The sequence below is a fragment of the Chironomus tepperi genome, unplaced genomic scaffold, assembly GCF_022539635.2.
Source record: "Chironomus tepperi strain 1889 unplaced genomic scaffold, CSIRO-AGI_Ctep_v1 contig_89, whole genome shotgun sequence".
NCBI classification, from domain to species: domain Eukaryota; kingdom Metazoa; phylum Arthropoda; class Insecta; order Diptera; family Chironomidae; genus Chironomus; species Chironomus tepperi.
Genome location: NW_027226211.1, coordinates 107,582 through 130,146, shown reverse-complemented (window position 1 = coordinate 130,146; position 22,565 = coordinate 107,582). Strand labels below are relative to the sequence as shown.

Genomic DNA, 22,565 nt, shown 5'->3' with positions numbered 1-22,565 from the left:
TTTACTTACATAGTACATGCAATGAAATTTGACTTGAAGCTGTTTGACCAACTCCGTTATTTGCTGTACAAATATATGTGCCTCCTTTGTGCCGGTCCATATTTTCAATCACATAGCTTGGTGATACGAACTTCTCCTCACCTGTAGGGATAGATAAGAGATAAATATTAGTTTTTGGTATTAAGGATATGGAAGGAATTATGCTTGATTTCTAATTTAATGAATTTATCGTATTTTTGAATCAAATCAGAGATTTAAAGCAGACATGACATCTCAAATGTATCAAAATCAAGATAAAAGACACTAAATTCTCAAAATACATCCTCATAGCTTACATCCTTCATAAATTCACATTCAAAGAATTAAAATCATTTTAATCCCATTCATTCAATTTTGCTGTATAAACAAAATAGCTTTTTTTTTCCTTTTATTCATGTATCATGGATTAAAGCGATTGATACGAAATCCATGAATGTCTTAATGTACAGAGAATATCAATGAAATTCATGAATCTATTTACAAAATCAATACTCATCATATGTCTTCTAAGAATTCAGATAAAGCTTTAGAATAGCATGTCTATTTATAAGATATTGGTAGATATCCTATGAGGAAATGCTCAAAGAAAATTAGTATTTAGTTCTAGGGGAAGAGGAAGGAATTAAGCTGTTTTGTATAAAAATACTGGAACTCATTTTTTAGGTCAAGGTTGTGAAGTAATCCAACTGGATTTCATTTTGGAAGCTAAGGATGCAACTGGATCTCATTTTAAAGACTCAACTATCCTACTGGATCTAGTTTTGAATTTTGGATTGGGAACAAATTACTTTAATTCGACTGGATCTCAATTTGTTGTCTAAAATGACGACAGGATACGACATGATTCTACTGAATCTAATTATAAAGGCCAAGTTTGCGTCTTGATCTTAATGGATCTCATTTTGATAGTCAAAAAAGTGAATTGAATTCTACTGGATCACATTTTTTTTTATCAAAAATCCAGGGACACGACTTGATATTACCGGATTTTTGTGATAATCAAGGAAGTAGCTTGAATTCTATTAGATCTTGCCTTCTGATTGCTGGATTAATAAGGATAATAATGATCATTCATTTCATAGACTGGGGACTCAAGTTGATCCTACTGGATCTTATTTTGTGAATCAGGAGATTAAATTGCGCTGTGTATTCAATCATGCGAACGAAAACAAGGGCAAGGTCATTGTTATGTCGATTCAAAATCAGATTCATCAAGATGTCACTTTTTTGATAATTTCGCTGCTCAAGGGTGTCCTAAGAACTCTTGGAAGGATGTTGTTGACACGGCAGAGAGAGTTTTGTACTTGAAATTGCAAATTGGCAAATTGAAACCAGCAATAGCGTTAGTTTCAGACGAAATCTAAGGGAGATTTTCGATCACAATAGATCTGTACGGCCAGCGAAGTAATTAAGTAAGTAAGAAACATTCTCAAATCAAATTCAACAAAATTAATTCAATAAAATTGAGCAAAATTTTCCTTAAATCAAGTTTGTCTGTCACCAACAAAGCCCATTGACAACGTCTCTGATTTCTACAGCAGTTGACAAATAAATGAATGCAAAAAAACTTTTAAGACTTTAATTTTGTCAAAAACATTTTTTTTACATTCATCTGATATTTTCAAGTGGGTTTTTTTTATCTCGTACACAAAGGAAAATGCGAGAGGAAACACACGCAATTTTTTTAAGCACTGCAGATATACAAATATACAATGTGAAGTCGACACGTGTAATTCATCCAAAAATACACTTATGTATGTGAACATTACAATAATAAGATTGTCTCACATGGATACGCCGTGTTTAGTAAAAAATCAACCAGAAAAGTAAATAAAAGTTTTTTTTTACAAAGGAAACAGGTAGAACGGAATGAATAAATAGAAAATTGTTGCGTGGGATTGAATGGATTTGAAACGCATTTTATTGATTTTTACACAAGAATTCAGGTAGAGGTTAAGCAGGTGAAGGTCAACAAGGGTGTAGGAAGAGTTTTAGAACTTTTAAGCTTGGATATTAGAATATTTGTCCCGTAAAATCCTATGAAATTGAAGAATTTGGACAAATCCAGTTATGGGCAACTGTTCATTATGGGTACCACACCTGGATGGAAAGCCTCAGCTGGAACCGCATCCGAAAAACGGTCCATAACATTTTCAAACATTTTAAACGGTACACTAGTGTGCTGCTGCCAACAGGTTTCCCACCGATAAGTTTGAGGAAATACCGATAAGTTCATGGATGGAATGTATTGATAAGGACGCTAGAGTTCTCAATATCCGGAAATAGCAGAAGCTATCGAATGATAGAGCTGTCAACAGACATTCTCTAAACGCAACAATGGACCCCCTTGCACCCTTGCCAAGAAAGGAACTAAATCTCTAAAATCAACAGAATCAAATATCTATCACGTTTCACCCTCTCTTGACATTCATCCCCATCTCCTCAAAAATTTCATATTTCCATCAAATTTTAATCAACTCAATCGAATCAATACACGACACATTAAAGCAGGATACAACAAACAATACATATATATATTTTTGACATAATCATGTTCCAAAGATAAGCAACGAATCGTTTTCAATAAATCCACAGTTCGATGAACAAGCAAAATGAACAATCTAAAGCAACATCACAAAATTTTACTCTAACTTGTTACCATAATGTTATGTCGCATTACATGAAAATACAAAAAATTTTATTCTTTAACATTATTCACATAGAAACTACAGGAGTTTAATTGAAATTGTGTTGTGTAATCAAAATTACTTTACCATAGAACATTTTTTATGCATCGTTCTTTGTGTGTTGATAAAATTTGTATGGATGTGTCATAAACAAAATGATGAACATGAGCGAAAAATGTATGTATACACAGCATCCACATAAATAATAAGCAACACAAATGCCATCGAGAAACATTAAAATAATGCTTTTTTCAGTCAAAATTTTATATATTTAGTAATGAACAGTGGGTAGTTTGTGGCACTAAAACGCATATAGTCTACTTAACATTTGGTGTGTTTTAAGAACAATTAATTTTGAACTAAAGACCTCCAGGAAGGAAGCATTTGATATTGGAAATTAATAGGCGATAGAACCAGTTTTAGGCGTCATCTGAAGGAAGCCTTAGATGACAATTGATCTGTAAGGTTTCTTACATTGAGTGTTTTGGATATACTTACAAGAGTAAATTTCTCGATTTACTGTCAGCAATTGTCATCTTTTACTTGAACTAGTATTACAAAGTTCTGATTAGCTTTAATCGACTTGTTAGCAATGTTCATGTGACTTGTAAAGCATGACTCTGTAGCCGAGTGGTTAGCAACAGATCTGAATCTAGTCAATCTTCATTTGACTCGTGGGTTCGACATATTAGCTAGACTTTGACAGACTTATTAGCATGATTTTGAATGGCTGATTAGCATGGCTCTGACTGGTATGTTAACAAGTGTCTGAATGACTTGTAAGCCAGGTTTTGACCAGATTTTTATCACGGTTCTGGCTGACTTGTAAGTAAGTTTCTGACTAGATTGCTAGAATAACTCTGGCTTAATTGTTAACATGGTTCTGATTGAATGTAAGGAAGTTTCTTTGCTGGTTTGTTTGCTTGGTTCTGACTTGTATTGTAAGTATGGTTAAATACTTTGTACTCTCCAATAAGAACTGACTTCCTTAGCTGATACTAGTAGAAAATTACAGATTTTTACGAATTTGTAATTTAATACCAAAATAAAATGGTGTCGGACCATTAGATAGAAAAGTAGATGGACTTACGGATATACCAAATAATGGACAAACCAAAGGACGAATGAACTTCCTCGGCAGACAAAGCATCAGCTTTGCCAAATTAAGCTAAAATATAATTTTATGGAAAAATATTTTGTACATACATAAAGTGAATGAGAAAAAAAGTTTCTGTATTCAACATGTTCATTTGCGGAATGTGAAACTAATTAAAAACGCGTCAAGCTTCACGTTGAGATAGAACCTCACATTCGAAAACATGTTTAATTAAAATTTAATTGTGTTCAAATGAATATAAAAAAAAATACCTAATTATAAATGATTTTATATATGTGTGTACCTACGCAATGAATGGCAATAGATGCTTTATTTTCATCTGTCAATGACATTTTTTTTGACGTCAAAGTGGGTTGTTTATTTTTCCTTTACTGTCTACACCAATAAATTTCAATTTATTTATCGTCAAAGTTGATGGAGCAGGTAGATAAATAAATATTTTTCGGTGTGTGATTATATTCGACATCTAACGATGAACTAACTCGTGTCTTTTATCTTTATTCTATTATTATTAATCTACTAGAGTTAAAGAATCGTCAATAATAGCTCAATATCTCGGTTGTAAGAAGAAAACTGATTAAAGAGGTCTGATCGTACTTAATTAAGCATTGGTAGCAGAATTGTAGGCAGAAATTTATAAGAGGATGGGGAAAGGAGTCGATTTGACCACTTGATTGGGAGCTAACACAGTAATAAAGACGAGAATACTAGAGAATTCTCTTGGAAGTCAGTACACTACTGTACATCATTTAAAGATACTCTAACATAGGCAGACGCCTAGGACGTATGCTAATAGGGTGTTTCAAGATTCCAGCATTTTCTTCTATCAATTATCTAATTCAGATAAATCAAGGATATTACGTTCAGCATCCTCATCCTTATATTTGGTGACGTACAATACCAAGGACATTTTCATGGTACACGTGTGCTTCAGGATACTTGTGTTCAATTTCTGGTTTTGAGTCACTTACTCTAATAACTCAATTCAGCATCAAATTTCAATTAAAAAGTTAAATCTTGAAAGACAAAGAATGTGGATTATTTGAATCATTTACCCCGTGGCGCCAAGGGGTCTTGCTAATTTCCTGATAGAACGTAACCATTAAAGCGCTAGACTGGAGCAGGAAATTCAATATAAATTTTTGTACATTAGGGAGAATCAAGAGAATTAGAGCATAGTTGTCAAAAGTCGGTTTTTCCTGCTTAATAGTTCACCTTCCGCAGGGTGACCATCTTCCATAGATCGGACCTATCGCATTTGACCGCCTTCTACAGGGTCGTTTCAAATGTTTATTATATCCAATCTCTTGGCAACCTTAATCCAGTTTAAATAGCCTAGCATTAAATCTTTACAAATTCTCAATATTACTTTCCCTAATCTTTAACTCCATATTACAAGAATCTCAAACAAAACTTCTTAATCCAAAAACCACATAGATTAAGATTATAAATATTTCATCCCATTCCAAATATCACAGCAACTAACAGACGATGAAAATATTATATCAATAAATTTATTTTTTTTGAAAAACATTGTCAATGTTGAGAACCTGAGCAGCTGTTAAATGAATGAACAAGAGATAGATATTGTTGAAACATTATCAGTCTTGTAATAAATTTTTAATTAAAAATCTCTTTTACTTCTCATCCATTTTTATCGTTGTTGCGTGTCTCATCTCTCAAACTATCATTTTATGTATATCAGTAGCAAAAGTTTTTTGTTTTTCAATTTATCTATTTTCATGAACAACACTAAGTGGCAATTGTGAATAATGAAGATCAACTAAATTGGTTTAATTTTGTTTCTTATGTCTTCTCTTGAAGGGGGTTTCTTACTTTTATTTTATGAAGTATGTTGAATATTGAAATTAGATTTATTGATGTAGATAAAGTTTTTGTGCTTCTTCTAGTTTTTGAAAGTAGTTCGCAAAGAAGTTTTTAGTTTTTCAATCCTTTCAATTTATTAATTTTAAAAAATGAAGAAAACTTCCACGTGGCAAGGGGTTGTTCACATTATTATGCAATGCTCTTGATGTACGGCTGGATAGGATATGCACTTTGAAAGAAAAATGTCATTACTGGAACAGAAACACAAGTTTATCTCACCACATTCGGTTGAAATGTGCAAGAGAAAGGGCGATAAAGGAACTCTAAAAGCTAGTTGACGTAGAGAAGTGATGAAAGAATGTCAGCTTAACGTCCAGATATTTTTACAAAAAAGGTGACAGAGTCAGCAACAGAGTCAAATTGAAGATCTTTTGTTGAAATCGTAGCTCCTAATAGGAACGGCTACTTTAAAAAGGTGAAAATTTAAATTTAAAGTTGCAGTAAAAAAAAAATCTTCCACGCGGCTATTGTCCGATCTGAACAACTTCATCATCAGGGGCGTATTCCCCTATACCTCTTTTTGGGACAAAATTCTTAAATTTGCAAGAGTATCAACTGTTTTTAACTGCAAAACAACACACTACAGATTCATTGATTCTGTTACAAATTAAATCCAATTTCTCAAAAATAATTCTTAATCATCTAACACGAGGACTTACTCTCGACATTCTCTCTATATATTATTAGATAACCTCAAGATCACATTCAATACGCAGTACTCAGTCGTTAATCGCAATATTTATTTCAACAAATCAAAGCTATTAAAAATAATTTGAGCATGTAAAAATAAGATAAGTCAATAGCATATGGTTGTGGCTGCAAATATTTTTATTTCGTTTTTTGAAGTCTTGTAGAAATATGGAACGTATGGAATTTATGAACATTTGAGGAAAACAGGTGAAAATTTGACAGCATCTGCAATTTTAAAGACTTTTCTGATGGCAAAAATGGACGAGAATTTCAAGGAAATCAACATGAAAGTCCTGCAATATTAGATGAAGTTCAATGAACGAATAGCAAAAATAATAGCGGCAATAAATGTAATATTCGATGTCTAGGCTTAATTACTCGTTCCAATAAGTAAGAAAATTGATACCCGAATAACAGAAGTCGTCCAAATGATCCAATATTCAGCAACAGACTGTCGTGACTCTGGTATGTTGCCGGATTTAAATCGATCTCCTCATCAAGGCAAAGTCAGCCGTGTCTAGAGCCAGATTTATGACCGAATAACCCATTTGTTCTATTTTATGCTACACAATAAGCAAACCAACCCCTAACAATCATAAAAACACCCTTCAAAACACATCAAAAAACTAAACAAAACTTAATAATGCATATAAATTAGTCTCAAGTTTCAAACGAAATAAACTTTGATATGGTGTAAAATGATGCATGCAGCCACAAGCATAACTCAGATTTCATCTTGAAACGTGTCATATGATATTTTACTTTACATACTTTATATGATGTGAAATAAGAATGAGAACTTTTATGGAATTGATTTAATGAAATTTCTTGGTATTTAGTTTGAACATTTGTGGAGATGATTTTATGGGTTGTTGAAGGGTTTTTGATTTGTGAGTGTGTGGTATAGTGAAGACTGACTCAATCGTGAGCTGGAAGGCAGTTCTATTAGAGTCGGATGAAGTGTAGGAGTTGTCGTCGTCTCGGTCTTGACAAATTGTCGAGACTATTCGAAAAGTGTCGGTCTCGGGATCATGAACCTTTGGTAAAGAGTCGATGCCCTTAGGAACGTACTTGTGCCGAAGTAAACAAGCTGTGCTGTACTAGTTTGAGTCAATTTTACACGTATTTGTTCATTCTTTCTCCAAAATCAAGCTACAGCGTCTCTAGAACTTGAAATCGATTGGAATAAACCGATTCGACTTAACCTCGAGCTCTGTACCAAATTGTGTGTCTAGGCTGTATTCCTGAGTCAAACCAAATCTAAGCTAGTCTTTAGCAACTCATCTGACACAGTACCAAACAGGATTTTAGTCCCTCCAGACATCCTGACTAGCCAAAATTAACATCTGACCTAAACAACGTGTATTCCAGCACAGTCATCCTTAATTGACATCCTTCAACATGAGTTCATCTCCATAAGAAACAAAGCATGTGTCATATTTCCATATTTTCTGGTTCACAGCATCCAATCAAGTAACACACAACAGAAAACATTTCCATACCAACACATCCCAATAGAAAATAAACTTACAAACTATCCATATCCATAATAATCTCCTGTTGCTTATTGTTAACATTCATTGGAAAATTTTTCATAAGAATGTAATCCATTTCATGTCACATTCCTTTAACACACACCCCAAAATCCTATTGTTATATGAAACTCATAACATATAAGATTAAGTACAAATATAAACATCCATAGTGGTAACCTTAAGTGAGAGATAAGTCGTTTTTAATTTGTTGTATTTCATTATAAAATAAGACCAAGAATGGAACTGAAGATGAGGATGAGATGTAGGATGGGAAAAAATATACAAAATAATAAATATACGCTTGACCTGATTCTTATATTTGTTATTCTCATATTACACTTACACACTTCATATCGTTGGATGTCAGCTACTCGACACAATATTGTTAGGTGAAAAGTATGATTATAGAGATTTTTGCACGAACACATTATTCCTCGGTTCTTTACCTTCTTGTGGATGGTGCAAAGAAAAAAATACGATAAAAGGGGACACAAAATTATAGACGAAGTGAAAAAGAAGAACTGAGTTGAAGTAAAAGTGGAAAGCTTGAGATTTAGTTGTTTACTCTCAGGTGTCGGTTTGGAGAAGCTTCATTTACTGTTCAGAGGACGTTGCACTGTGGGAGAATTGTGGGAAATTTTGTTGGTAGAAAATGTCTGTGATATAAAATAGTTTTTGAAATTTCTAGGACGTGAAATTTGATTTTGATGATGAAATAAGAAGCAGAAGGTAAAATATAACAAGTTGAAATGGAAACGGTATGAAAAGTTAGATTTGATGTCGACAATCAGGATGAAGTTAGTTAAGTGCTTCACTTCAGAAGCAAAGGAATTAAGCTTCACTAAAATCACGAGTCTAATGATGGGATTCGAACTTTGGAGCTCAAATTCAACACAATTCTTCATGACCTGCAACTTGTTAAATGAGCTATCAAGGCACTTTTGCTGCATCATGCTATTTGACATTTACCTGAATACTACAAATCGGCTAGATCCTATGATTGATCAAAATCGCTGAGCCGTTCAGTAAGCGTTTTGTAATTTTCACGGTTCAGCACCAGGAACCTTAACTCCTTATTCAAATCGGAAAGTCAATCAAAAATCCAGCACCAGACTGGCGTGACTCTGATTTGATGTAGGATTAGGTTAACATTTGACATTACGACGGTGTGACTCCGACCAGAAACCGTGCAAGGGTCATAGTCACGGACAGAGTCATGATGACATGGTAATGGGCAAATTCATGCCAGAGTCACGCCACCATGTGTGACTATACATGACTGTAATCTTGGCATGGTTTCCTATCAGAGTTACGTAGTCATGTTGTCAGATGTAAACCAAATCCAGCACAATATCACAGTCACGCCAGCTTGGGACTGGATCTTGATAGATTATCCAATTTGAACAATGAATTGAGCTTCCCACTCTTCGCAATGAGAATTTCAAGACGCTGACAGGAATTATTAACTAAGACCAACTTATGTTATTAGGGCTAAAGATTAACCAAAACCTTCAAATATAGCAGAAAGGACTAAAGACCATCCATAAAAATTCAATTTTTCTGCCATTAAATTTTCAATCACCATCCACACTCAACAAGAATGTAGAACAAGCACACAAAGAAGAAAAAAAAATCACAAACAAGTCCTGATGACTAGGCAGAACTAAGCAAACGAACAACTCAATTTTAGTAAGCACTTTCATTTCCGCCTTTGAAAATGGTCCAGTGTGTGACACAATCAGCACTCACATAAATACAGTCTCTCTGTTCATGTATATCAAACAATGATCACGTTATTTATATGTATGTGTTAAAGATTCATGCATGGTCAGTAAGTAAATAAGAGTGGAGAGGCAGGCAAAAGAAAAAATCTCAATTTTTGCTATTTTTCCACAAAAAAAAAAATCTTTTTGGCCAGCACAAAAGAAGTAAGGAAAAGAAAAAAGGCAAATATTTATACATTTAGGATGGTCGATGGGTAAAATGAAGGAAATGAAAGGTGGTTGAATCAGAGTTGTAAAACAGGTGCCTGTGACAGGCAAAAATCGTACAAATTCTTGGTAATTTATATGGTTTTTCTTACAAATCCATACAAATTATCAAGAATTTGTACGGTTTTCGCCTGTCACAGGTGCCTGTTTAACAACTCTGGGTTGAATGTATGAAGATATAAGGACAGATGGCATGAGGTGGTGGTGCATGGCATGTGGACTGAGTAAAATGAATCTTGATAAAGCTAAAGGAGAGATGTATTATGTTCAACAGGCGTGGGCACTGATGGCCATTAGATTCAATGCTTGTCAAGCACTTCCAAAGTCTGATTTAGATTCAAAAACAGCTGAAATTTCACAAATTTACGATAAATTCCCATCAATAATCAACCATAATTCCTTAATAAAGTGTCTAATCCTTCCCAATTTTCAATTTCTACATCTACTTGCCAATCGTACTTACCATTCGGAAGTAAATTATTTTTCCTCGTCCATGTGATGTTTGGCATTGGATTGCCGGTAGCTGAGCACTCTAGTCGTACTGGTGATCCCTTTTTCACTTGCAAATGTCCCCCAGATGTGACATGAGAAATTTTTGCTGGTACTAGGATATTGTGGGTAGAAGAAGAAGAAAGATAAAAAAGGCACAAAGCATTAAATTAAAATGGGGGATATAAAAAAAGGGAAGAAACTTTAAATTCTATCCGACGTAAATTGAGAGCGAAAAAAATTCTTGTTTATGACAATTTTTTCCAAGGAAAGCTTTCTTTTCATGACGCGCAAAAGGCTGTATTTTTCCCATTATTTCCTTTTTTTCAGTACAGAGAAACTTTATTTCACTTCTTCTTTCTTTTTTTCTCCTCGTTCATATTCAGTTTACGTTATAAAATCTACTACAGAACGTAGGCAAAACTGACAGACGATTTTCTATCTCCATTATCTCTAGCTTTCTTATGAGTAAGGCAAAATGTTTGTGACGTACTATCAAATTAAGTTTTGTAACAAAAAAGTATGTTAACTTGTTTGGACAGCGCTTTTACGTCTGTAAATGTAGAGTTTGGTAATTTTAAAAGTTGTGGATCATTGACTTTGGATTAGGTATTTAGTTTTTTGAAGGATCTTCCACTTACGACTTTTGAAGATCGATTACACTAATTAGGAAGCATTAATAGACAAAATTTTATTTTGTTCTTAAATTTTAGCCCGGAGCAAGCACGATTTGAGAATTTGGTATCATTTGGTAATGTATAACTCTTAAAGTACTAACTTTAAATATTTTAACCTCAAAATTCTCATAAAAAATACTCAAAATATGATTTTATCCGCAATTACGTGCATAAATATAAAGTTTGGCCATATTTAAAAATTGTGAATCATTGAAGTTGAATTAGGAATTTAATTTTTTGAAGTATTCTCCAATTACAGCTTTTGGAGATCAACTCCACTTCGCTAAAAGCATTAATAGACAAATTATGAACATATTCTTGAATTTCAGCCCGGAGCAAGCAAGATTTGAGAATTTAAGCTCATCTGGTACAGTAAAACTATTAAAATATAAACTTTAAATATTTTAACCTCAAAATGTCCCTTAAAAATTACCCAACAAATCACTTTCACAGCACAAATACCTCCAATATCGACAAAATATCATCGTTTTTTCAACCCAGACAGAATGTAGCCACAAATAATTCTTCATTTCGTACAAAAAAATCCGCCAAATCGGCTAAAAACAAAAAAGACGAGCAAAATTTTTCCCTCTTCCTTCACTGATTTTTGTCGTCTTCTTTTGTTCTTTTATAGATTGTACGGCATATCTTAAAGTTTAGTGATGCATTCGATGTGTAAAAAAAGGAGAGACAAAAAAATAAGAGCAACAATCGAGAGACATTTGGGATGTGTTTGTTTATCACTCAGTCGTCCTTCCCATTCCTCTCATTTTTCTTATTCTTCGCATCGTCGTTTTTTTTTTTCTTTCTTCTTCTTCCTCAATAGCGTAAAAACAAAGAAGAAAGTAAACAAATTTCATGAAATATTTTTCCTCACACTTTTTTTTTGCGTGTTATGCTGGGTTTGATATGGATTAATTTATTGCTTTTATGTAATTAAGATAAAAAGCATTGTATAATTCATGGATAAGAAGCTCATTGAATATTGAATTTCATTAGTGTTCTTGTTATTCAATTATACACACTTGATTTTAACGTAAAATAATGCAGTGTTGTTGAAACTGTGTGCTGTGGCACAATGGTGAGCCATAAATGCCATGAACCAAATGCCGAGTGCGATTTTAGTCAAGGATTATCACCAAGGCGTGCCGTGACACACTTGTGAGCCATAAACCACATTTCGTATGCAATTTCAGTCTTTTCTTAACACAAAAGTGTGCCGTGACACAAAAAAGGTTAGACAACACTGGTGTAATGGAAGCTAGTTTATTTGATAACAAAGTACAATGCCTTGGTAAACGATTGTTTGTTATATAACAAGAAATATGAATATTTTACCCTTTTAACCTTCAAGACTTCAATATTTTCTAACAAGTAAACTTGTTACGTGAAGAAATATGAAGTTTAAGTTTAGGTTGAGATATTCAGCAAAAGAGCATCATCAACAAAGCTCTAAAAACAATTTGAATGTTCTAACCTCTTAAATTTAAATGCTGATTTTTGTAGACTTTTAATGAACAGATTGAATAAAAGTTCTCCAAAGTTGCTTGCTCCGGACTGAAATTTAATACAATAGCCTTAATTTGTCTCTTAATATTTTCATGTAGTAGCGTTTAAGCTGTAAAGTTTCGAAGTGATAGATCCAAATGAAAATCTCCAAAGTTGCTTGCTCCGGGCTAAAATTCAATAAAATAGTCAAACTTTGTCTCTTAATGCTTTCAGTGAATAGTAATCGATTTATGAACTTTCCAAGTGAGAGATTCAAAAATAATAATCAGCGAAGTTGCTTGCTCCGGACTGAAGTTCAATAATTTACTCTTATTTTGTCCAAAAATGCTTTCAGTGAATAGAAATTATTCCTCAAACATTCCAAGTGAGAAATCCTCCAAAAAACTGAAAACTTAATCCAATGTCAATGATCCAGCTCACTTAAATGAAGTTTCAGACAATTTTAAGTTGTTTTCAAAATTCTAAGAGGTAAATTGATGTCAAAATAACTAGCCGAACGATCCTTAGTCCTTGAAAAAGGTCAATTCACTTCCATATCCCAATAAAACATAAAAATTTATCAATTTTTACATCAAAATCACCCCAAGCTTCTCAATATTTAAATGAAATGAATCTAGATTCAAATTTAAAAAAGGAGCAGAACGTCCATTCGACCATGAAAAATTGAATGAATATTCACGGAAGAATAATTACTCGTGAGAAACATGAAGGAACAGAAATCTTGACGAATAAGAACAAATGAATTGAATTTCAATGTTGAAAAATAAGAAGATATAAAAAACAGAAGGAGACAGACTCAATGCAATCAAAGACGGAAATAAATATTTCATTTCAAGCAATGAAAAGGAAATGAATAACTTCTTATTCTCCCCATTTTTTGTAATGTTTCAAGTCTAAGCTCATCACAATATATGTATATATACGTATAGAGTCGTCTCCATCCGTTGATGAAAGCTTTTGGGTAAATGTTTGTGTAAATATTTTAAAGTAAGACTTCAACAAATATTTTTTGCTCATTTCTATGTAGATTGTAGCATGAATGTCTCTATCTTCTTTGAATTCTTACAAGAATTTTGTGTGGATTCCTTCTGGGAATCTTTTATAATTTGTATAGGGATGCGATGACATTTTAGGAATTGTTGTGGGAGCTTTGAAATGAAATCAGAGATTTTTTTTTAAACTTAAATTTTTCGTCGAATTTTAAAATTGAAAATTTTGCTGAATTTTATGGGAGATGTAAAGTCGAGAGGTGATATTGGATGTACAAAAGGGAACACTGTAACTAAGGGCAGCTGGTAGTTTGACTTCGGAAATAATAGTGTTCCGACTCTTTCTACAACTAAGGCTCTACAGAAAACTGCATATTCCTTCAGCATAGCTCGTTTAGGACTCGAACCTACGACCTCTTAATTACATGTCAAGTGTTCTTACACACTGAGCTCTACTGAGTTATCAGGAGTTGCTAGAGAGTGTAGCACAATGCTCACTTAAATTTTCATCTCTAAATAGTTCCTCAATCCCTGAAAATCTCGAGTACCGACTTTTATAACATGAATTAGTCTAATAGCTTACAACTAGTCATTTTTTCAGCAGCTCTGAATTGACTCTAAGCTATAAATAAGAGCTACAAGCTCTGAATTGTCCAAGGTTTGTGATAAGGTCAGTAATAGAGTCTGATGGAAAGCCTTTTGTAGTAACCTTCACTAATATACAATTCATATGCTCAGTAAGTACCTTATGGTAACTATTGAGCATGCTTATGTGAGTCATGTAACCAATCACTAGTTACCGTAAGATGCCTATTAAGCATATGCTCATATGTTACATGACTCATTGGTTACATGAGCATGTACAATAGTTACCGTAAGATGCATATGATTGACATATGCTTGTATGTTAGGGCTAGGCTTCACATTGGAGCATGATTCCAACACGATAGAAGAGCTAAAGAAGAGCTGAAATCGAGCTCCGGGAATTGGTACTTAGCTGCTCATTGAAAATATGCTTGCATGTTAGGACTAAGTTTCGCATCGTAGCATGGTTCCAGCACTAAAGAAGAGCTTAAAACTCCGGGATCTGAGACTGAAGCCAAGACTTCTCAGGTAGTCTCGTGACTTCGGAAAACCCCAACAGGACCTAATCCTCTTAGTCAAATCTAATCCTTATAGCTCAATCGCATTATCCCCAAAAAAATCCATTCCACAACTATCACAAGGACAAATTTAAAACACAAAAAAAAAATGACGAGTCATGGAATGTACATCTTGTGAATATTCATTTTACGGTACGTAAAATTTTCATGTCATTTTTTCCATCTCTCCATTGCTCTATTCTTGCTGAAGTAAGTCAGATATTTTTCAGTTGTTCAAGTTTTTTTCTCCACTTTACATAAATTTGCTGGATACGCTTGATGAATTTGAATGAATCAAAGGAAAATTATTTGCACAGGAAGTTGGAACTGGAGAAATTTTTTTTAATACTTTATTTTTTTGTGAAAAAGTTTAGCTTGGATGTAGACTGAGGGGTCATTTTGGATGTTAGGATGTGGAAAATTATGTCTGAATTTATAAGTTGCAGGAAGGAAGGAATTGACTATTTTCAGTGGTACGTAATTTAAGAACGACCCCAAAACGTCATTCAAGTTGAATCTGAAGATTTTTGTCATTTTGGAATGGAAATTTGATGACAAAAGTTTCAGAATAAGCTTGTTTTGAAGGAACGTTGATCAATGAAAGCTCGGATGAACAACTAGGTGGTTTGTCTAGCCAATGTCAATAGAATCACATCCGGATGTTAGTGGTCATCGTTGTAACTCTAGCTAGAGTTGTGATAAGACGTACCTGTGACGTGTAGAGGTGGCAGGTTGTGTCAAAAGGTGAGCTTTTACAGATTGCAACGCTGATCCTAACAGACAATGAGTATACTTACTTAAATGAGCATTCAAATGAGTATAATCACTTAAATGAGCATCCTAATAAGCATAATCACTTAACTGAGCATCCTTATGAGCATATTCAATCAATATAATTGAGAATGGTCAATTTTGTGAGCCTAATCTTGGATATAATCCTTGTCTGCTCGGGTATCTTGACATTAGACAGTCAGAACACCCAATTGTCCACTTGGGAAAACTTAATTTACTTCAAACCATAAACAATCCCCAAATCATCAACCTTAAAAACCTACAACTCTAAAAATCTCTGTCCAAACACAATAATCACCTGACTAAGCATTAAAAACTACTACAATAGCTGTGAATAATTTCACAAAAAAGATACAAACAGTATTTCAGCACACACTAAATCATACGACGCAGCTTAAAGCATCTCTCGATATGTCGATAATCTTCTTTATGAGGATTTTGCATGCCTTATGATTTGTATAAATTTTATTCATCGATTTCCGACGATGAACGTCTGGGGTGATTTCTTTTTTTTTTCATATTAAAATGTCAATCAACTTTTATCTATGTGTGTATATGTACACATATATGTTTGGGACACATTTGATCGACTGTATAATATTGATAAGTATGAGCCCATAATCGAGAGAATATACTGAAAAAAAAGGTCATATATGTAGAGTTTTATGAGCGTTGAGTTGAGCAAACATGATTGGTTTTTTGGAGGAAATTGGGGGGTTGTTTGTATGTTAGGTAACGTCTTCTTAGAAGGAGGAGGATACAGGAAGTAGGGATTAGGGATACAGGGAGTAGGGAGTAGGGATTAGGGATACAGGGAGTAGGGAGTAAGGAGAAGTGAGCAGGGAGCAGGGAGCAGGGAACAGGTTGGAGGGAGCAGGGAGTAGGAATCAGGGAACAAGGAGCAGGGAACAGGATGCAGGGAGCAGGGAGTAGGGAACAACTCGAGTCGGATGTCAGACACATCCGGATGTCAGTAATCATCCTTGTAACTCAACAAACAATGAGCATACTCACCTAAATGAGCATGTTCATGAGTGCACTTAATCAATATAATTGAGGATGTTCAGTTTTAGTGAGCTTATAGCTTGTCTGTTAGGGTAATTAGACATTACCCATCAGATCATGGACTAAGCCATAGACATAGACATTACACATGGATCAGATCATCCAGTTGTTCGACTCGAGTCGACTCGATTCCTTCGAGCTCTGAAAAAGAGGATTAAACTGTTGCTACGAAGGAATTGCGGGGTTAAGGGCTACATAATGTAAATTTCCTGCGTTACGTACCCAACAAACAACCCCAAATGGAAAATTTGGTTTATTTTTCTGTGAGTTGGATCGATTGACAAGTTTGTCAGTTTTTTAGCCATATTTTGATGGATTTCTATGTACACAAATTTGTTGAGCTATATTTTATCGACTTTAAAGCTGAATAATTGAACGCAATTTTAATTATGGAAATTTTCTAGCAAAATATTCATCTAAAATTAATTTCCCATCGGCAAGGTCAATTAATACAAGCGCAAGCAGTAAAAATAGATCAAAAAATAACTTCAAAGCCTAATTGCCCCCCGGCAGAATAAAAAAAAACTCAAATCATTAACGTTAATGGCTATAAGCTGTACTCAAAGGAACAACAAGAAGAAGTCGAAGATGAAAAATGCTCATTTTCAATTTCGTCGGCATCATAAAAATATCAATTATGACTTTCCATTTCCATTAATAATAATAAGTCTCACTAATGATTCCTCATGTCTTAACGTCCACACACATGTACATGATGTGTTGAAAGAATAATTGATATTTATCGACGCAATAAATTAAAGTCTGTCGGTTCCTTTAGGCATTCTCAATTCATAGTCGAAATAGAGTCAACATGTAAGTTATTCTTACTTAAGATCTCCACATGATGCGTTATCTCTTGTGGCTCAAACGAGGCAATTTGACAAATATAATCTCCAGCATCTGATGGTACAGCATCACGGATTTGTAAAGTATTTCCATTAACTAATCTTACTCTAGGATCTGGGCTGACTTTAACTTGGCCTACTGTTAATATTGCTATGCCACGCTTCCATGCCAGCATGTATGAGCCTGTATAAATAGAGATAAAAAGTTACAGTACATAAATATTTGTGGGGATTTCCTTTTATTTGAACTTAATTTATGTCCATGTCGTATGACTTGATTATATACATATGGACAGCATACGACACAGTGGATATAAAGTTACTTACCAGGATGCGTGACCTCACATGGCAATGTTATCGTATCACCGACAGCAAATTTGAAAGCTTCTGACCTCGATATAAACATAGGCTCATTATTTTTATTATTTAGTACCTGACTAGCGACTAAAGCTGGAAAGAGATTAGAGAAGGATGGAGAAATAGAAGATGAGAAAAAATTGAACGTATATTAGTATTGAGGATGCATATAAAAAAAAGTTCTATTAATAGCTGTGTTTTGGGGGTTGTTGGCTGTATTTAGATAATTTTGGTTAATGGTCTGTGATTTTGTTCCTAATTAGGAATTGAATGGATTTTTGAAAGTATTTGATGTTTTATTAAATTGATGATATGATTCTCCGTACAGTTGCTTGCCATATAAATCTATTCACCATACAACAGTTGCTTGTCATACAAAATAAGTATCCATGCAACAGTTGCTTGTCATACGAATTAAGTATCCATACAACAATTGCTCGCCATATGAAATTACTAAAAAAACACAACATTTGCCCGTCACTTAAAATTGTAGCTTAAATAACAGCTCGATTTGAATTATTCTATGTACAACAGTTTTGTTTCCAACAAAATGTTCTTGGCACAACAGTTGCGCACCACATAAAATTATTTTCCATACAACAGTTGTGTGCCATATAGAATTATTCCCAATTCAACAGTTGCTTGTATTGCTTTAAATTGTTCTTTTCTCAACAGTTGAACATCAAACAAAAACTATTCCTTCCGCCAAAGTTGTGCATTATTGAAAGTTTTTTCAAAAACAACAGTTGCATTCTTGATTAAAATGTTCACATCACAACACGTGCTCACCATATTAAATTATAACCTGTGCAACAGTTGCACGTCAGATAAAATTGTTGCTTAAGTAGCATCAACGCGTCATGTTAGCAACAATTGCAAGTCAAAAATTACTCTTTGCACAACAGTTGCTTGCCATATGAAATTTGTCTCTATTCAACAGTTGCGCAACATATAAAATGATTCCTTACACAACAGTTGCGCAACATATAAAACAACTCTATGCCCAACAGTTGTGTTTATGACCTAATTTATAATTTCCTGGTATTTAACTTGTCATAAACTCGTCAAATAACCTCAAAACCAATTAGTTCAAAATCAAATTCACAAAGAGAAAAACCAATAAATTCATCCCCAATTCCCAAAAAACTTTTTTCAATTCATTCATGACTTCTCGACAAATTTTTCTTCTCATACTTCGTCATACTTCACGGCGCTCAATTCCTAATCAACACATATTTAGAACGAAATCAAAAACTTTTTCGATATACTCGGGAAATTTTTTTTTCCCTTCTTTAATTACAAAACTTTTTGCCACTTTTGCCTTTATTTCCAAAACTCAACCCACTTAATTGTAATCAGAGAAACATAACAGAAAATGAGAAGGATGAAGATGTGAAGGAAATGGATGAAAAAGCAAACATATAGAAAAATAGGCATTCAAAAGCAGAAACGCAGGAGGTAGGGGAAGGGATGGGGTAGTCAGGGTGGGCTTTTGGGGAGTCAATTGATCTTTAATTGACAAATTGTTTGGTAATTGCTGCAAATTGTTAAGAAAATTAGGTTTTGTCATCGAAAAGTTTGGGTGATTGGCAGTAAGGCTTGTTAAACAGTGACTCAGGACTAGTTTTTGATGATCAGTGCCAAATCATAAGCTGAATATTCCATTGTATGACGCTTTGTAGGCCTTTGTCCAAGCACAAATCGGTAAATTGGTCATAAATCTGGTATCTGACCTAAGAGACTCTGACTTGTCACCACGATTTAAATCCGGAATTATGCCAATGTTAAGTCAGTCTGGTACCGGATTCTGGACCAGTAAATCGATATTACATTAAAAGTCCAGTCTCAGGCTGACGTGACTCTTACTTATTGTCAGATTCGATTTAAATCGGACAGTATTCCAGAGTTAAGTCAGTCTGGTACAGGATTTTGGACCAGTCAATCGGTTAATCGATAAAAATCCGATCTCAGGCCGACGTGACTCTGACTTAGTGTCAGATTCGATTTAAATCCAGCATCATGTCAGTGTTACGTCAGCCTGGTACAGGATTTTGGATCAATTAAGCCTATTGTGTCAATGATGCCGCAGTACACACGTTGCTCACCTCTGAATCAACCGATTAACCGATTGTGCTATTCTGGATACATGTATATGAATTGAAAGAGACTTGATAAATCACCCAACTACATCCCTGCCTTTGCCTTTCCACTAATGCAAAAACAAAAAAGGAAATTTGAGTCGAGATTGAGTGAGATTTCCGTTTAAGGAATTGATCTTTGTTAACTAGCAATTGAGACTTCTTATTTATGCATTCAAATTCTTGAATAATTTACTTCTTGTTCCCTATGACTGCAGGGAAAAGACGAAGAAGAAGTTATGAAGATGTCGAAAAAAAAGCAGAAAGTTTATGAAAAGCACTTTGCGGGAAGCAAAAAATTTCGTTAACAGAAAAATAAAACTTTCCACTTCCTTCTTTTCATTTTCATTTGTATAATGAAATGTTGTTTGATGTTGTGGGGAGATATGGGAAAATTGAGGAATTTTTGAGAGATGGAAGTTTTCGTGGAATTTTATGAGAATTCTCATAAGGACTAAATTGGGTAAATTGAGGATTTAACTTTGGGACCTTTTTTGGGGGGTTTTGGGTTTGAATTTTAGGATGAGCTCGTTCTTAATGATCAGTTTATCCCTAATTAGCCAGTTTTAGTTTTCACGAGTTTAGCCCATTTAGGACGACAACTAATCAATTTAGTATATTTTCGATTCTTCCAGTGTGCTGGAAAAAATTTAGCATTTATCTTTAGCCCGATCAATCCAACCATCCGAAAAAAGGATTCATATTCCTCACCTCCGAAAAAATTTCTCAAGAAATATCTGAATTCGCTCCTATACCAAGTATCAGAGCCAGAATTTTGTGTGGAAAATTTGGGAAAAATCGACTTGGGTCATCTCGACTCGATACAAAATTTGAGCCGACGTCGAGCTCTGCCTTACTTACTGGAATCATGCACCGTATAGCCTTGGTTTCTACAAAATGACTTCCATCTGACTCTATTGCTGATTTTATCACGACTTCTACCCCTAATACCCCTTGATAATCCACACCCTCCATCCCATAAATTCACACCAAAAAAATCGTCTCGAAAAATCCACAAAAAAATGAAAAGAAAAATCGACATCGAATATCATTTCAATAATATCATGTAGATTTGCAGCTATCGTTTCATGCCATATCAAATTGCTCAATGAAGTGAATAAAATTCAATGCAATTAAATGAAAATTATACCGCACGAGAATAATGCCATATTATAAATATTTCAGGAAAAAAAGGAATCATTAATTGTATTGCCAAATGCAATTGCAAAATTTTGCTCCTCACTTGATAATTTCAATATAAAATCATTGAATTTATTATTATATCCAATGCAACAGCCACAGACGTCGACTGTGAGACAGAAAAAAGAAGCAGCATTGCCTTTTCGCTTAATTTTAATGTCGAAAAATGAAAATTTATATACACTAAATGACTGGCACTGCTGTGCTAGGTTCATAAAAAGCAATTCATTCCTACGCTTTTTTTATGCTGTATTTAATGATCATTTGAATGATATTTTTTCATTTGAAATTTTTAAGTTATCGCAATGCTTTTGTGAATACATCAAACAGAATCTCTCTCGTTTTTTTTGTGCTGCTCATATAAGCTGCTTTCATTTTGAATCTGGATGTTTTATGGAATATATGGAGATGAACATTTTGATGTCAGTCTGGTATAAAGCTTTGTGAATTTTTTTAGTAATATTTTTCAATGAATTTTTTTTGTTTGCTGAATTATGTTCTATTTAAAATCACAGCTAAAGCATCTTAAGCTGAAATTTCATTTGGTCTATTGCTGATAATGTCGGCTATGGTGCCCTAATTATAATGATATTTAAGGAGAGTCAAAAGGGATGTAAGGGGGTTAGTTTGGTATTTTTGTCCCAAAAAGCCATAGGACAATGAAGAACTTTGTCTAAAAAGGGAGTTTTGACCCTTAAAACCCACCTGGATATGCTTAAAACCCTAATTCTCTAAAGTACGACTCTTTTGGCTTGAACTGACAATATTCATCACGAGAATGTGTCAAGGGGTCGCACTTATTGGGTAACTCAAAAAATCAATGTTTTAAACACCCCTCTCACTCCTAGAACCCTAGAACCCCGTTGTAATAAGTGAATGGCCCTAAGCTAGGCGCTTAGTAAAGCAACATATATTATGTATTCACTATCTTTATGAGTCCTTTCCAAAAATTTATCTCTTAAATCCGAGATCATAAGGTAGATGCTGAGCCAATAAAACAGTCCCTCCTCATCCCTGCCCCATCCTCATCCCTGTTCCATTCTCATTCCTGCCCCATCCTCATCCCTGCTCCATCCTCATTCCTGCCCCATCCTCTTCCCTTTCCCCATCCTCATCCCCATGCTCATTCCTACCCCATCCTCATCCCTGTTCCATCCTCATTCCTGCCCCATCCTCATCCCTCCTCATCCTCATTCATTTCCCATCTTCATCCATGCTCCATTCTCATCCTTGCCACATCCTCATACTTACCCCATCATCATCCCTACCCCATTTTCATTCCTATTTCTTACAAATTATAAACCCCACAAATCCACACCTTAAAAAGAATCATTCCTAAACACAAACATCAAGCATTATGCGTTCACAGTCATACATTCCCAACTTCATAAGCTGTTTCCAATGAAACAAATATGA

General features: G+C 34.3%; 1 protein-coding gene across 1 annotated transcript in view; it reads right to left on the bottom strand.

Annotated features, from left to right (window-relative positions):
• Positions 1-22,565, bottom strand: part of LOC139086830 (protein amalgam-like) — a 63,433-nt gene that overhangs the window by 16,134 nt on the left and 24,734 nt on the right. The window contains exons 3-6 of the mRNA XM_070635439.1: positions 17,782-17,904; positions 17,438-17,638; positions 10,410-10,550; positions 10-141 (exon numbers count right to left, since the gene is read on the bottom strand). Coding sequence (XP_070491540.1) covers positions 10-141; positions 10,410-10,550; positions 17,438-17,638; positions 17,782-17,904 — 597 coding nt within the window. The remainder of the gene's footprint in view (positions 1-9; positions 142-10,409; positions 10,551-17,437; positions 17,639-17,781; positions 17,905-22,565) is intronic.